The 17,763-nt window shown below is 38.8% G+C and overlaps 1 protein-coding gene across 1 annotated transcript in view; it reads left to right on the top strand.

The window, feature by feature from the left end:
* The window catches only part of USH2A (usherin), a 938,899-nt gene that overhangs the window by 600,782 nt on the left and 320,354 nt on the right, over positions 1-17,763 (top strand). The window contains exons 38-39 of the mRNA XM_027564435.1: positions 10,033-10,183; positions 10,791-10,933. Coding sequence (XP_027420236.1) covers positions 10,033-10,183; positions 10,791-10,933 — 294 coding nt within the window. The remainder of the gene's footprint in view (positions 1-10,032; positions 10,184-10,790; positions 10,934-17,763) is intronic.

The raw sequence follows: 17,763 nt of genomic DNA, 5'->3' as shown, positions 1-17,763 counted from the left end.
TCCGATTCTTTGCAACCCCATGAATTGCAGCACGCCAGGCCTCCCTGTCCATCACCAACTCCTGGAGTTCACTCAAACTCATGTCCTTCGAGTTGGTGATGCCATCCAGCCATCTCATCCTCTGTCGTCCCCTTCTCCTCCTGCCCCCAGTCCTTCCCAGCATCAGAGTCTTTTCCAATGAGTCAACTCTTAGCATGAGGTGGCCAAAGTATTGGAGTTTCAGCTTTAGCATCAGTCCTTCCAAAGAAATCCCAGGGCTGATCTCCTTAAGAATGGACTGGTTGGACCTCCTTGCAGTCCAAGGGACTCTCAAGAGTCTTGTCCAACACCACAGTTCAAAAAGCATCAATTCTTCGGCACTCAGCATTCTTCACAGTCCATTACTATAGGAGTAAATAAATACAAGTTTCTGAAAAGCAGTTTGTCAGCTTATATCTGAAATGCTAGTACCATTCGTCCCTATGGACACAATAGTTCTGAAAAGCAAAACAAAAGGTGCATTTATTAGGATACTTGGAATATTATTTATAATATCAAAAATAATGTTGTTCTCCATCAATACCAGCTTTAAGTGAGTGTTCTACATTCGTAGAAATATTACATGCAATTATTTTGAAACATTATGTTACTAAAACTATTTAATGGCATGGAAATTTTCACTATATATTATAAAGCACAGTTTACATAATAACATGTTAGAAACAATGAGCATAATGCTTTTTAATTATATGTGGAATAAGAAGAAAGACAGGAATCTTCAATAGTATAAAAATGGTCATTTCTGGGTAGTATCAGTATGGATAGTGTCATTTTCTTTGTTTGGTAATTTTCAAATTTTCTATCATGAACATATTTTGTAGTTAGAAAAATACATGCTTTTAAAACGGGTCACTGTTTAGTTCCGCAAGAACTAATCATTTTCTTTAATCATTTTTGGTGAGCAATAAAGGGCAACCCGCTCCAGTATTCCTTCTGGAAAATTCCATGGATGAAGGAGCCCCGAGAGCTGCAGTCCATGGGGTTGAAAGAGTCAGACGCGACTGAGCACACACAGATGGGCAGACAGACTGAGTTCTCAAAATTTGTTAAGCGCTCTAAAGTTTACCAACAAAAACGAAAAACAGATCTCTGTTCTCAAATAGTTTATATTACCATTATTTTGGTGTACTATGGGGAAAAGAGGACTACTGGTTAAAAATGCCTGAAGTTCTGTCCCTAATGGTAATACCAGCTTTTTCTCAGGGACTCACAGACAAGGTCCCAAAGAGTTCAGTGTCATTAGCAGGAATAACCACGTGTACCCATTGCTCAGGGTTGTCCCTGTTTCAAGCCTGCTCCAGCTCAGTACATCCATGTTGGTTATTTATAGTACCCTGTTTTATTCTCAGAAGGTCCTGATTTAGACAAAAGAGTATATTCACCATAAGTTTTGTAGAAATAACATATTTTTAGCTCTACCTCAGGGTCTTCCCAGGTGGCACTAGTAATAAAAAACACCCACCTACCAATGCAGGGCACTCAAAAGACGTGGGTTCAATCCCTGGGTCAGGAAGTTCCCCTAGAAGAGGAAATGGCAACCCACTCCAGCATTCTTGCCTGGAGAATCCCATGGATAGAGGATTACTGGCGGGCTACTGTCCACGAGAGAGTTTGACGTGACTGAGCACCCAGGCTCCCTATCTCAGGAACAGCTAACCAACAAGAGTAATAATGTAATGGGGAAACTTAGGAGGCAACTATTTTCCTATCACTGGTAATGAATAAACAGACACCCGAATACCACTTTTCTGGGATGTCTTAGGCAAGAATCCTTTATTTGATTGAAAGTGAGACTTGATAGTTAGCTGTCCTCCAAATTTAAAATGCATTGACCATTCTGTGGTCACTACCTATAGATAACACATAATATTTAAAAATTTATTTCTTGTACTAATGTAAAGACCTCTCTGTGTTGCATTTTACTGAATTTCTGGCTTTAACTCATTCTTGAGAACTAGCAGATTCATACTAGTAGTTCTATATGAGGTTCCTTGTAGATAATAAGGAGATGCTGTGATAAAGAAGACCAGAAAAGTACTGTTTAAGAATATGACTTGGACAGAAAGTAAATCCGATCTTTACAAAAACTAATCTATTTAATATTGTAAATGGTTTTCTTTCATGTTTACTTAATGTGTTTAATATTTATTCTCTATTATAAATCACCTACGAGAACAGGCTGTTTTGTGGTGTAAAATTAAGAGCACTGTCCTTGAACTTAACCAGTCCCTGTTTAAATCCTCACACTGCCAGCAACCAGTTTCGTGATTTGAGATAAAATATGAAACCTGTGAGCCTCAGATGCTTTATCTATACTTTAGAGAGATAATGCTACAATTTCATCATGTAATTCCAAGGATTAGAAATAATTGTGTTAAAGAGCCTGGCACACAGTATGTGTTCCAAAAGTTAGCTCTTATGAGAGACTCTTTGGCGAACATTAAATCTGTTTTAACCTACTTGTCACTGTTTAATGCTGCTCTATTTGTACATCCTTGTGCTCAAGGTTGACTGTCCATTTGTTAGCACATCTGCATATTCCTCATAATTAATATCTTTTTTAATGACATATGGTTTAGTGACTGGAAATGGAGTCTTGCCTTCTGTTTTCAATTTGTTTATGACTCAACGACTCAATAGATGTGTCTGAACTTCAATTTTCCATTCTGGAAACTAGAATTTAAAATCCTTGCTCATATGTAGCTATTTCAGAAAATGAGAGGAAAATGTGTACTCCAAGGATTTTGACTATGTGCCAGGCTATTCAGCAATGCAGCCAGGATGCATAGAGATGAAAGGCCATGGTTTCCCTCATGCTAACAGGGAGACCTAAATGAGGCTGCCAACAATCAAGTCTTTGAAATCAGAAAGTAGTTTGGGCTGGGATGAAGTCAGATTTCAAGTGAAACCACTAGGAAGCAGGACATCTGCTTGGAGTGAGCGTGGGCAGAGATGGTGCAAGTCTTGGGCCCTGGATTAGCCTGAAGACAAAATGAGTCCACGTGACTGCCTAACAAAGCCCCGTGACCGTGTCTATTCCTCTGAAACCCAAGGTCCAGTGCATATTTGATTGTGAGCTTCTAACTTCTAAAGCTCCTAAAGCACTTACACCTCTTTTACGCTCTATACACATTCTGTGCTATTTGAGTTATGGCTTTCTTTTGTGTAAGTATTTGGTGCTTTAAACTCCCTTTCTATTTATTCTGCCTTTCCCTGCTCTCAGTAGAGAACCTTGTTCGGAGTGGCATTCAGTATCTTTTATTACAGGTTTGAATTTAATACCAAATACTGTAGACATCTTTGATATCTTAATGTAGAATTTGTATTTCCAGCATTTTGAAATGTATACACATACACCCCAAAGTCACACTGTAGTGGTAACAAGTCGGTGGACTCTCCTGAGACACTGGTGCACCTGCAAGCCCATTGAATTTGTTTTCTCCCCACAGGTTTCCTCTTTGGGTGGGTCACTATAGCTTTGGCAGTCACTGGCCACGTGAAAATAAAGCTTCTGGTTCTGCTTTTCAGAGCTCCCCCTCAAGAGTTCTATAAATCTGTATGGAGCAAATGTTTGGGGCATTTTGTTTGTTTAAGGGGGCGTTTACACATGTACGTCATTTAAAAGTTTAAAAAAATCAGACATTCAAAAGATTATACCAACTAGGCTAGTCCAGTCTGGGATTTAATTTATTGCTTCATGTTCTGTATACATTTTGCCTTCCAAAAGAGGTTGAATTTGAAATTTTACTAAGAACAGTCTTGCTTGAATTTATAGATTGGGCTAGCTCTTTTATCCAGTTGCCGTGCAGAATTAGTATTTACTGGACAAGATGTGTTGATTCAGGAGGTTGTCTGTGGAGTGCTTGCCTCGTGAGGGTCATATTAAACTTGAGAGAAGCTTTTTGAGCAACATAGCATCTTGGAGACAATATATCAAGCTGATAGATACACGGCTCTTGTGTTAAGAAACCAGGAATGGAATTATGGCTGGTTCCCAGTTATTGCTTTGATGCTAAGGACCCTCAGAGGAATAGGCCTAGGATAAAAGGGGTTAACCAGAGGAGAAAAAAGGTTTCCAGCACTCAGTGTTACTGAAAGCAGGTAGAATGAATAGTTCTATGTCAATAATTCAAGATGATCACTTTGTTAGGAAATATTTGGGGATTCTATATAATCAGAGTGTGACCAATTAAATGGAGCACATTTTCTTGTTATTACTCAAAAGAGAATCCACGATACATTATTATTATTATTATTATGGAGCATCTTCTGGGCATTTTTTAATTCCTTGACAGCACTGTGAAGCAGTTCCTAACACTTGAAGGATGTTTTGGTGTCAATATTTAAAACTCTAATATTTTTTCATGCTGATGACTTATCAGAGCTGTCTTCTTCAGAATTTGGATCGTCAGTGATATTATACTCCTTGACAGAAAAATTAGACAAAAAAACAACCAAATGAAGGGGGTGGTTTTATGTTATACATTATATGAAATCTGCACAATATTTTATGCCCAAGCTCTTTTGATATGTGTGAATTTTTATACAGCAATGAAAGAATATATATCAAATAAGAAATCATCATTATTATAACTGTGTTCAAAGATAAAATATCACTTTAAAAGTCTTTAGCGACAAATGTCCCTCAAGCCAAAGATTTGTAGTTAAGTTACTGAGTATCTGGCCATGGACAGCCAGCCATCTTATTGCATTTTCTAGGTATGTCCCCTTTCCACACCTGAAAAAACTACTTCGTACCATTTTTTCTCCTCTGTTCAGCACCCAGTTCATCTTCATACTTTGGCACCGGTGGATGCATTTGCTTTTATTTTGCTCACTGGAAAATGGACACCATCAGAAGAGATCTTTGCTGTGTTCTCATCACCACATCTACCGATCTCTGTATCTGCAGCCCGGGGCTTTCTTCACTTCTGCACAGCGGTGGGCCGTCCCTGCTCTATTCCACAGCCCATGTCCACTGGCTCTCAACTCACTTGGCATATACCCTGTTTCACCTTTCTCTGACGCACACATAAGGACCTGGCTCTGTGATTAATTATTCTTCTTTCACCTACATTATCATCTCCCTCAGTCTCTTCTGGATCATCCCACGAAGCACGTAAATGCTGAAACTTCTTCCAGTATTTAGAAAACCTTCCCCTGATACCAGAAGCTTCTCTAAGTGATGCCCCATTTTCTTCTCCCTTTAGAACACAATCCTGCAGAAGTCTTCTAGGCTCATTGTATCAGCTCACTCTCGTCTCACTTTTCCCCAATCAGACTCCCACACCCACCACTGCACTGTGTATGTTCTTAGCAAGGTCATGTCCAATTGGCCAAATGCAAAGCTTAATTCTTAGTCTCTTCCTTTCTTAAACTCAGTGCATTTGACAGAGTCGATCCATCCTTCCTTTCAGAGACGCTGTCTTTACTTGGCTCCCAGGGTGCACTTTCTCTTAACTTCTCCCTTATCTTACTGATACCTCCTGTAAGTAAATCTCCTTTATTGAGGAGGCTCACCTACCCCTCTCAAAATTTTGGTGCATCCCAAGCCTCAGTGCTCAGATCTCTTCTCCACGTGCTCTATCTGCACTCATCCCCTTGTTGATTTCAAGTCTCAGCCATGAAATACCACATAGACATTGATCCACAATTCCTATCTAGACTCATGTCTGTGAATTCATTCTTGGTATAGCGCTGAAGTTATGTAGTAAACTTCTTAAATGTAGCATAGACAAAAGAACTCTTGAATCTCCTCCACATCCCATTTCTCCTCTCAGGTGCCATTCACCTGGATGCTTGGGCCAAACACGTGGCATCATCTTTCACTCCTTTATTGTCTACCAGCAACACATGCCACGCTCAACTGATCCGTAAAATATGCCGCCACCTCGACTGCTGGCATTTGAACCTAATCTGCTGTCATCTGCTAGCCCTGGATGACTGCAGTGGGTAACCTCCCTGCTTCCAGTCTTGCCCCCATGCCTCCCTCGCTTAGCACAGAATGGCCTTTATTTGTTTAGAATCAGGATGTTTCCTTGATGAAAAACCCTGTCATAGCTCCCAACCCTATTTACAATGGAATCCAAAGTCCTTATTGTGGCTTCTAAGGTGTGGCCCTCAGGTCAGTTCAGTTCAGTTCAATCGCTCAGTCGTGTCTGACTCTTTGCGACCCCATGAATCACAGCACGCCAGGCCTCCCTGTCCATCACCAACTCCCGGAGTTTGCTCAAACTCATGTCCATAGAGTTGGTGATGCCATCCAGCCATCTCATCCTCTGTCGTCTCCTTCTCCTCCTGCCCCCAATCCCTCCCAGCATCAGGGACTTTTCCAATGACTCAACTCTCCACATGAGGTGGCCAAAGTATTGGAGTGTCAGCATCAACATCAGTCCTTCCAATGAACACCCAGGACTGATCTCCTTCAGAATGGACTGGTTGGATCTCCTTGCAGTCCAAGGGACTCTCAAGAGTCTTCTCCAACACCGCAGTTCAAAAGCATCGATTCTTTGGCCCTCAGCTTTCTTCACAGTCCAACTCTCACATCCATACATGACCACAGGAAAAACCATAGCCTTGACTAGATGGACCTTTGCTGGCAAAGTAATGTCTCTGCTTTTCAATATGCTGTCTAGGTTGGTCATAACTTTCCTTCCAAGGAGTAAGCGTCTTTTAATTTCATGGCTGCAGTCGCCATCTGCAGTGATTTTGGAGCTCAAAAAATAAAGCCTGGCACTGTTTCCCCATCTATTTCCCATGAAGTGATGGGACCAGATGCCATGATCTTAGTTTTCTGAATGTTGAGCTTTAAGCCAACTTTTTCACTATCTTCTTTCATTTTCATCAACAGGCTTTTTAGTTCCTCTTCACTTTCTGCCATAAGGGTGGTGTCATCTGCATATCTGAAGCTTTTGATATTTCTCCTGGCAATCTTGATTCCAGCTTGTGCTTCTTCCAGCCCAGCGTTTCTCATGACGTACTCTGCATATAAGTTAAATAAGCAGGGTGACAATATACAGCCTTGACGTACTCCTTTTCCTATTTGGAACCAGTCTGTTGTTCCATGTCCAGTTCTAACTGTTGCTTCCTGACCTGCCTATAGGTTTCTCAAGAGGCAGGTCAGGTGGTCTGGTATTCCCATCTCTTTCAGAATTTTCCACAGTTTATTGTGGTCCACACAGACAAAGGCTTTGGCATAGTCAAGAAAGCAGAAATAGATTTTTTTTTTTTTTTGGACCTCTCTTGCTTTTTCGACGATCAAGCGGATGTTGGCAATTTGATCTCTGGTTCCTCTGCCTTTTCTAAAACCAGCTTGAACAGCTGAAAGTTCACAGTTCACATATTGCTGAAGCCTGGCTTGGAGAATTTTGAGCATTACTTTACTAGCATGTGAGATGAGTGCAATTGTGTGGTAGTTTGAGCATTCTTTGGCATTGCCTTTCTTTGGGATTGGAATGAAAACTGACCTTTTCCAGTCCTGTGGCCACTGCTGAGTTTTCCAATTTTGCTGGCACATTGAGTGCAGCACTTTCACAGCATCATCTTTTAGGATTTGAAATAGCTCAGCTGGAATTCCACCACTTCCACTAGCTTTGTTCATAGTGATGCTTTCTAAGGCCCACTTGACTTCACATTCCAGGATGTCTGGCTCTAGGTGAGCGATCACACCATCATGATTATCTGGGTCGTGAAGCTCTTTTTTGTACAGTTCTTCTGTGTATTCTTGCCACCTCTGCTTAATATCTTCTGCTTCTGTTAGGTCCATACCATTTCTGTCCTTTATTGAGCCCATCTTTGCATGAAATGTTCCCTTGGTATCTCTAATTTTCTTGAAGACATCTCTAGTCTTTCCCATTCTGTTGTTTTCCTCTATTTCTTTGCATTGATTGCTGAGGAAGGCTTTCTTATCTCTCCTTGCTATTCTTTGGAACTCTGCATTCAGATGCTTATATCTTTCCTTTTCTCCTTTGCCCTAGGAAGGTCTAAGGGCTCTAGATGCTGCCTCTCTCTCCAGCTTCCCTTCCTCTCCTTTTCCTTAGTGTGATTCAGCAACACTGGCCTTTCTGACTATTCCTTACACACCGTCTGTGCTTTCCCTTCCTCGCTGCCTTTGCCATGACTGCTGTCTGCCTGGATTGCTATGCCCCCAGACATTCTCATGACTTATATCACTCAGGTCTTTGCTCTAATGTCACCTAATGACATTTTCTTCCTACGGCTCTCCTGTCTAATCTGAATTACTGTGTGCCAACTAAAACCCACACTCCTTTTGACTTTCTCATCACGTACCCTTTTTTACTCTTCACCTGAGCACTGAGTGCCACCTGGTAGGATCTGTGGCTTCTGTTTGTTCATCACTGGGTCCCTCTGTTTACGTAAGTTCCATAGGGTCAGGGGCCATGTCTGTTGGACTCAGTGTTGTTAACCCTCCATACAAAGAACACTACTTGGCTCAGAATAGAGGCTCAATAAGTGTTTACTGAATAAATTAGTGAATTATTGATGAACTCAGAACTCTTCCAACAGACTGATGAGACATGGATTCTACTTCTTCCATTCTCATCACTGTCATTCATTAGCTTCATAGTTCATAAGCCAGTTCTCCCACATTGGAGAGTATATAAAAGTCAGACACCATATCAGATTATGTATAAATGGAAGCTAAAAATGAACCCTAATAGTTGTTTTCATCATTTTGATTCCTTATCCTCCTTCAGCAATGGCTTTGAGTAATCCTTGGTTATTAAGAATTTATAGTACAGTAATCAGAATGTCCCCCAAAATTGCATTGTAGTAGTACTTAAATTATGCTAAGGGAAGTTCAGACTAGTCCAATATAATAATAACAATAGCTAACAATTAATAATTACCAGGACCTCAAAAAAGGTGATTTATTTACATTTCTTTGATCTTCACAACCATCCTGAAAAGGCAAAGTGTTACCCCCATTTTAAAGACAAGAAACATAAGCTCAGAGTTGTCTGGTGATTTTCCTAAAGGCATTGAGCTGTGCTTGATTTGCTTTAGAGTTTCTGACAATCTTTGGAACACACTCTGATATGATAGGTTCATTCAAATTACACCTATTGGAAAAATTAATAACCAGAGTCTTGTTTGTTTTTTAATTTAATTTTTAATAGAATAGGCTTCACTTATTTCTGTTAGGCCTTCTAGGACTATCCAGATGGATTTCCCTGATAGGTTTTATCAAGCTGGTATCCTGAATTCAGGAATAATTTGCCAGGTTCAACTAGACTAGAAAACGTCTGTGTCCCAACTTGTAACGTATTTAAATAAAGGCAGCATCACTGTGAGAAGGGGCAATTGACTGTATGCAACACATGGAGAAAGAAGGTTAGTTTTTACATTTCATAAATAACAATTAAGACTGAAATGTATGCCTGTGGCGGATTCATTTTGATATTTGGCAAAACTAATACAATTATGTAAAGTTTAAAAATAAAATAAAATTAAAAAAAAAAGACTGAAATGTGCTTTCATTGTAGAAAAATAAAATTTTTAATAAACCTTCCTTAGAAAAAAAAAATTGATTGTCTTTGTGATCATGGTATGATTAAAGAGACGATGGTGATATCAGTGGGAGAAATAAAAGATCTGGACTCCTTCACTGTTCAACTGCTTGATCGTTGAGCAGAGTTAAATTTAAAAAGGTATTTTAATATTTGCTTCACTAAATCCCCTCCATGTTTTCAATTACAGGAACAGAAGTACAGGTGCGGAAGTGCTGTGTGTTCATTTGTCTTGCTCTTTGGGGGCTGGCTTTTAAGATGGAAATATTCATGTAATTGTGTTGAAATGAACAATGAGGAAGTACAGTAGTTCAGGAATGAAAATGTTAAATTAAATGGACCATGTTTAACATTGTTGTTGATCCTGAGGAACAGTTTTTCCAGTATATGGAGCATTTCGATTCCATCCAGCATATGTTCTCCACAGTTTTCTCTGCTCTAATTCATCTGTGTTTTTCGACAGCTCCAGATGGCGTGCTGCCTCCGAGGCTTTCATCTGCCACTCCAACCAGTCTTCAGGTTGTCTGGTCTACACCAGCTCGGAACAACGCCCCCGGCTCTCCCAGATACCAACTCCAGATGAGGCCTGGCCACTCCACCCATGGGTTTCTAGAGTGAGCATTCTACTTGTCCATCCTTGTGTCATCTGGGTTATACAGTTTTGCCATTCATTCACTTTACCTTAACTTTGTAACAATAGGTAGGTCAGTTCTCATTTGCAACAAATAAAGTCCCCCTTTTAAAAGATCCAATAAACACACACACACACACACACACACAAACACCCAAACAGTACCCTAGGAGATAATTATTTGCTTTGCCAAATAATTATCTTATTTGCTTAAAATAAGATTACTTCAGCCTTTTCATGAACACATGTATATGCCAAAAGCAAGTGTATACCAGAACCCCACAAAAACTGCTGCCTAATTATGGCTACAAAATTATAATACTTATTCCACAAGTTCCATGTGGCATCAGTCTCAAGAGTAGAATTTACTCCATATTAATAAAATTTCCATTTCATATAAATGGAATTATACAAACCCTTAGCCAAATAGCTACTTATTTTAAAAGAGATATCACGTGAAGACAGAAAATTGCAGAGCTGAGAGGTACATTGACATCCCCTGAAAATTCTTTACATTAAGAATTTACTTTTGTTAAAATTCCTTTGAATGTCTCAGCCTTCCTAATTTTAGGATTTCATTCTTCATATAGGCTATTTTCCAATCCTTCTGCATCGTTAAACTACGAAGTGAGAGATCTCCAACCATACACAGAGTATGAATTTCGGTTGGTTGCCTCCAATGGATTTGGCAGTGCCCATAGCTCTTGGATTCCGTTCATCACCGCAGAGGACAGTAAGTGGTCTGAAAAACACACAGCTGAATATCTTCTGCCTTAGCACATCTTAAAGTCTTTAATTTTTTCCAAAACAAAGAAATAAGCCTCCTGTATTCTCTTGATATTGAGTGACAGTAATCTTTTCCAGGACCAGGGTGGTCAGAGTCTCCAGAAAGAAGAAAAATGTGAGTTTGGAGGGTTGGAGAGTTAGGCCTACTGACAGGAAGACATAATTCACAGTAAATTATGATATGGCCCCATGCAGTCCTTCAGGGTAAATCTAGGTGTCCTGAAAGGAAAATGTTATCCTTGTCTGTTCTATGGCCAAGTATTGCAAGTGTTCTCTGCAGAAGAACATGAAATATGGACCCTACTTCATAAGGATGCTTAGAGGTCATTATAGATTGGGATTGTCTTATTCAACCAATACAGGGAATTTTCTAGATTTTTATGGAAGACTTACATTTGCATATATATATATATTTTTTAACTAGGTTATATAGAGAAAAGAAATACATGGTTATCATATTGAGTTTTATACAAATTGCCTCTTGAAAAAGCATATATATGGAAGTATAACTTTTTAGAAAAGTTAGAAATTAAATCAAGCTATACAGAGTGAAGGAGGACACTGTATCTTTGAACAATGAGGTTTTTAGGGTTAATCTTGTCAAGTCTTTTAATCAGAAGCTTCTTCAAAGATGTTGCTCTGTTGGCCAATTGCCATTCTAGCTCTATATTCAATCAGGACCCAAGTGACTTTCAAAAGGCTGGATATTAATCTCAAAAGGCACAGTATATGAAACAATATCAATTGTATATGAGATAGATTCTTTTATGTCTACAATATCCTTAATTATATTATTTTAGTGAGAATAAGACCTTAAATGAGATAGAATCAGAACTATCTGCCTTCCTTAATGCTTACTTAAAACACACACACACACATATGAGCAATAATATATAATACTTCCTTCATTTCTCCCAAATTGTAATTACTCCCAGGAAACAGGCTGGGTACTTCACAAGGACACATCCAGGCTGGGTACTTCACAAGGACACATCCAGGGTACCATTTAGTAAATTATCAGCACAGTGCAGTAAACGACACCCACGGTCCAAAAAGCATCAGTGCACCACTCAGAGTACCTACACCTCTTTTAGTGAGAACATTACATGCACTCTGGCAAATCTGACAATATGAACACCAACTGTATACAGATGTCTGAACCAGAGAGCTCACAACCAAACCAGATTTCTGAAGAAACATTTCTTTTTTAAATCAGCTGAAAAAAATATTTTTACTATCCTTAGCGCATTCTTGATGGCATGTGGTGGAGGTTAACTAAAAATAATTTGCCCACTGCAGAGGTGATGACATCATAGAACTCCACACTAGAAGAGGAGAGAAATGACTCCTTTTTGGCACCCACCATTTCTGTTTCGATAAATTCTGTTCCGATAGAGAGGGGACAGCACTTTTATTTCCTCCGTGGTGATCGTTATTGAATAGGCGCCAGATTCTCCTACCTACAGGCAGGAAGTTAGTGCATAAAGTCCCAGACATTGTAAAGACCTAGTTAGCACAGCGCCCTCTGTTGAGCAAACTTCTCTCCTGCCTCATCTTATCATGAAACAGGTTTTACAGACAGGTTTGACAGTGTTTAGAATTTTCATGCATGGAGACTTGGGCCATCTCTGTGGCTTTTAGGGCCTGAGATCAAAGTGAATAGTGTTACCCTTCATCTTCCTTCGTTAAGAATTAGTAGCAATTGATTGTATAGCAGGTCCTAACTCATGAAACCCAGTCATGATTTTCATTGAAATCCTTTCTCTGAAACAATGACCTCTTCCTTCTTCTGCTTCACCTGTGATGTCACATACACCAGCAAAGGACTAAAGGTCGGCCCGTTTGCCCCTCCAGGTTAACTTACCAGACATGCTCACCCCTGAGACATAATGACAGTGTCCTATATATTTTGGGTGTCAGTGGAGATGGATACCATCTCTGAAAGGAAGTGCAATTGAGTTGACAAAGACTGAGGGATTGGCACTTGGCACAGGCAGTTTTTCTGTCAAGGCTTCAAAGCCTTGATTATAAAACTACCCATGCTGACAGCCCCATGCCAGGATCATACTTCGTACTTGGTTCTAACCAGCAACTCCCATTCAGCAAAGTGCAATTTCCAATGTAGAAATTCTGCATATCAGCTTACAGAATGAAACACAGAAGTCCTCTCATACCCACATTTAAATTTCATACTATCAGTAGGCACCTTTCCACATCAACCAAAGCCCCCAAACTTTCCAGTGCCAAAGAAAGGTCACCAGTAGCAATATTTTTCATATGATACTGTGATAGTGTGATTTCATCAAGTCTGTGATACAGCTGAAAGCAGAAAGAGAAACCTAAGCAGAAAATGACCTAGAGCTAGAGAAACAAATGCTTGCATGCTAAAACAGGTTCTCAGAGATGGAGAAAGAGGTGTGAAGAATTTTAATAGATTTTTTTTTTCAAATAATTTGTCATTTACATCAGTGGGCCACCAATATCCAGTTCCATGCATTTTTAAAAATCTAGTGTGCTTATGCCAAATAATAATAATGCACATTTCCTATGAATATTTTAAATCCAGTTAAACTTGTGTTAATAAAAGATGTTTGTTCCAGCCAACTTGGTCAGTATAGTGTTCGACTATTTGTAACCAGATAAATACAAACAACGCATGATTTTTTTTTTAACATGCTGCTGGCAATCTAAGTACCCAACATGCCTGCAGTCTACAAAAATGCATTAAGATTGTGATAGATTTAGAAGCATGGGATTAATAACATGAAGACACTTACCTATCAGCTGAAACTTTTTGATGTCTATTAATAAGAAATAGCTATCTCTTCTGATTGTATTATTTGTCCCTCTCTCAAGTATCTACAATTGTTTCCTGTACAGTATAAGCTGTAAAAATGGAAGTTGGCTAGAAGGGAAAATTTCCTCCAACTTCAGTTTAACTGTGCATGCCTTCTTCTGCCTACAAAAACGTAGGCAGATTTTTGTAAAATATGAGATAACTCACTTTTCTTTAAAAATATGGATTCCCTAGACTAGTAAAATTCTGCTTTCTCCCAGCGTTTCTTGGCTACCAAGATCAAAATATGAAATATCTCTTTATTTGAATCATTTAAATAATGAACTTGTATACACAAACAGGTCAATCTGATGAAAATGAGATTCTTTTCTAAAAATCACTTATCTACCTCTAAAACAAAACAAAACAGAAAAGACAAATTTCTTCCAGAGTTGACCATTTAGTTGTCATATATTTTTTAAAGATGAAAAATTGAATGACTTTGCTAAATTTATAGTTTAAAACTCCACATATATATTTTTAACCATTCATCTAAGATGCATTATTAAGTAAAATTTGTGGGATTTGGCTAGTTTATTCTATAGATTTACTTAGATGATTTTTTTCATGTGTTCATTATTTTGCTAACAGACTCAACGTTCATGATCTTTGACTGAAATCTGCTAAAAAATAGAAAGATATATCTTATTACGAACACAGTGAGATTTTCAGTACTATTAACATACTGTATCTACTTATTATATTAGTTCTTATTGTTATTTTTTCCCACACTTTCAGTGCGCTGTAAACAAAGGATGTAGTGTCTGGATCCTATTTTACTTTTCTCATTAGCATTTTTGAGCATGTTTCCCCTCTCATTCATCTTTAAGATTCTCATAGCAATTTACAAAGCAATAGTCTTTCTTCTGAAGTAAAATAGAATGACCTTGTGACATTCATTGAAATCTGTATCTAGCAGAACACTTTTCTGCCTTGTTTGTTGTCTAACAAAATTCTACTCATCCCTCGAGTTCCAGTTCAAATGGTACGTTCTCTGCGAAGCCTTCCCTCCTCATTTTTACCTTAGGATTTTGGTTTATATCTACTTGTGCAACGTCAATATCTCTTTCTGAATTGTAATTTCTTAGGATCTAGGATTCTGTCTCATTTGTCTTTGTAGATCCAGTGCTTGGTGGTGGATCCGATATAGTGCCCCAAATTTTTAAAGTACTGATTAAAAAGAGTTTCATATAAACAAATCCATGAAACTACCGACTTCCCTGGCGGTTCAGACGGTAAACTGTCTGCCTACAATGCCTACAGTGCGGGAGACCAGGGTTCAATCCCTGGGTCAGGAAGATCTCCTGGAGAAGGAAAGGGAAACCCACTCCAGTATTCTTGCCTGGAAAATCCCATGGACGGTGGAACCTGGTAGGCTACAGTCCATGGGGTTGCAGAGTCGGATATGACTGAGTGATTTCACTTTCACTTTTAAGCAAGCAAATCTTAACTGGGTACCTACCGTGCTGGAAGGACTGAAAGTTACAAGGATGAATAGGAAAGTTCTTGACTTGAGTGGTCCACAGTCTGCTGGGAAGACATAATAAAACAATAAAGTACTGTGATTGAAGATAAGGGCAAGCTCAGAGAAGAGCTTCTCCCAACAACACCGGGTGTCAGGAAAGCCTTCCCAGGGGAGAACACAAGGAAGGGAAATAAGAATGATTTCTATTTGGGGATCACATCAATATCAGATTTCCAATTTACTTCCTCGCCATTGGTCCAGGCGAGGAAAGCTATTGCTGTAGGAGGTGCCCACTGACACAGGAGGTAGGGCAGCTTGTAGAATTCTCTGCCTGTGATGTCAGCCTCTGAATATGAGACAAGAAGGGGGAGGATGAGAGGCAGCTGTTAGAGAAGGAAATCCCAAAGGCGATCCTCATTCTTTGCCTTGGTCAGAGGCAGCCTGCTGGCTGTCCCTGTGATTCTGTCTTGACCGGGATAATGAATGTTCTAATCAGAAAGGTCTCTGCTAGCCCAAAACCATGTGCTACTTCAAAAGGGAGACAGATATATACAAAGAGAATTCCAAAAGGAACACGTATTTTCTTCTTATTCTCACAAACTGTAATGGATAGAATACTGAGTCCTGGTGACAGAGAGGGGAAGTAAAGCTTTGGTATGAAACGTGATCAGTTGATGATGTTATTGTACTTCTAGAGGGGGATTTTCCAATCATTTAATAAGTGTCTTTGTGCCTTTAAGAGTACTTAAATTTTACAACTAATATTGCATGGGAGAGATCTTTTTATTAGTGTGTTTTAGAATTTAAAGTCAGTCTGCATTTTAAGAGTTTTCTATGTGAGAGAAAAACAGAAACGTTTGTAAATGAGGGTGGCACATATTTATATCGGTAGATTTTATTTTATTTAATGAAGAACTGTGAGCAGTAAGTCTCAGTAGTGCTGCATGATGATTTTACTTTTCTATTCCAAACTTATTTCCTAATTGCTTTAAATATTAACTTCTGAATGCTGATATGTTTATCCTTTCAAACAGTGATATGGTCTCTATTTTACCCACAACAGAAAATCCATGATGCAAAGTAGATCATTCTGCTGATTTTGAGAGCAAAGTGGCTCTGTATATATGTCCCTACAATAGTTTATTTTCCTGTTGCATAGATTTCCCACCCCCACGAGATTCTTGCATTTCCAGAATTTATAAAACAAATTAGTATCTTTATAGTCTTATTTTTATATCCTAATATCAAAAACCAAAGTGACCAACAGAAAAATCGTTTGAAAGGATGAACCAATTAATGAAAAATTCTATCCACCTGACTTTCATTTCCCTCTTGAATTCTTGAATCTGTTTTGGGCACATTAAGCCCACTGCTCTTCTAAATTTGGAACTTCTAGTTCTTTTAGGACTTTTTTCTTCCTTCATGAATTTTCAGATTAAAATATTTCATTCTCTGCCCCAAACGTTCAAGTAAGAATCCACAGCCGTTCACCATACAACATGTCCCCATTCTGGAATACAAAACACTCTTCCTAACCTTCCTCTGCTGTCCTGGTCTCAGGAGAAATAGAGAAAACAGTTCCCCAATATCGGTTCACCTACTTGCGGACTATAAATTGTATCCTTTCAATTGAAGCAATCTTGTAGTCTTCAGATGTTCCTTTTATTAAGCAACGATGCCCTGTTACACAGCCCTTTTCCTATTTTATCAGTTGTCTGGAAGCTGAATATTCACATACTTGCCAAATGGCAGTGCCCATATGTAATATTTGTTTGGGGATACAATGCTCTTACCTCTGTATCATCACAAGATTAATTATTCTTTATCTTTAATTTATTGGTCCTATTACTTAAGTCTTTTATTATAAGCTGTCAAGAAAACTCCTTTTGGGAAGTAGTTGGGGTATAAATAATAAATTGATAAAAGAATTCATGATTAAAGAGGGAATGGAATCCATCACTCCACTCTTCTGCTAACATTTTCTCAATGAATAGCAAGAGACTGTACAAACAATTAGTACAGAGCATACTGCTATGTATAATTATACATCCATGTATTTGCCACCTTGGTTTTTAATTCTCTGGCAGATTTAGAGGATATTCATTTATAGAGTTAGTGTTACTGAAAAAGAGCTTTTAAGCCAAGTGAGTTTTTAGTTAAAATGGCAAAAAGTTCCTTCAAGGCAGCAATGAGGAAACATTAGGAAAACTGAGTGATTGTGGGTAACTCTTGTAGCAAACGGGTTGTAGAAGACCCATGAAAACCACTTAAAAACAGTTATATACGCACAACAGATGTGTCATTGCAACTGTTTATTCTTTCAAATCATTTATACACACACACACACGCACACCCATCCTTCCCAACATACACACCTGAGTTATAAAAACAAATAAGCAGACCCCTCTGTGAACAATCTTGTTACTCTCTTTTAGGCTGGGGCTGAACTTTTGAAGCTGATGAGTGAAATCGTTTC

Source organism: Bos indicus x Bos taurus, chromosome 16, assembly GCF_003369695.1.
Source record: "Bos indicus x Bos taurus breed Angus x Brahman F1 hybrid chromosome 16, Bos_hybrid_MaternalHap_v2.0, whole genome shotgun sequence".
Taxonomy (NCBI): Eukaryota; Metazoa; Chordata; class Mammalia; order Artiodactyla; family Bovidae; genus Bos; species Bos indicus x Bos taurus.
This window is presented reverse-complemented; position numbering and strand designations above follow the sequence as displayed.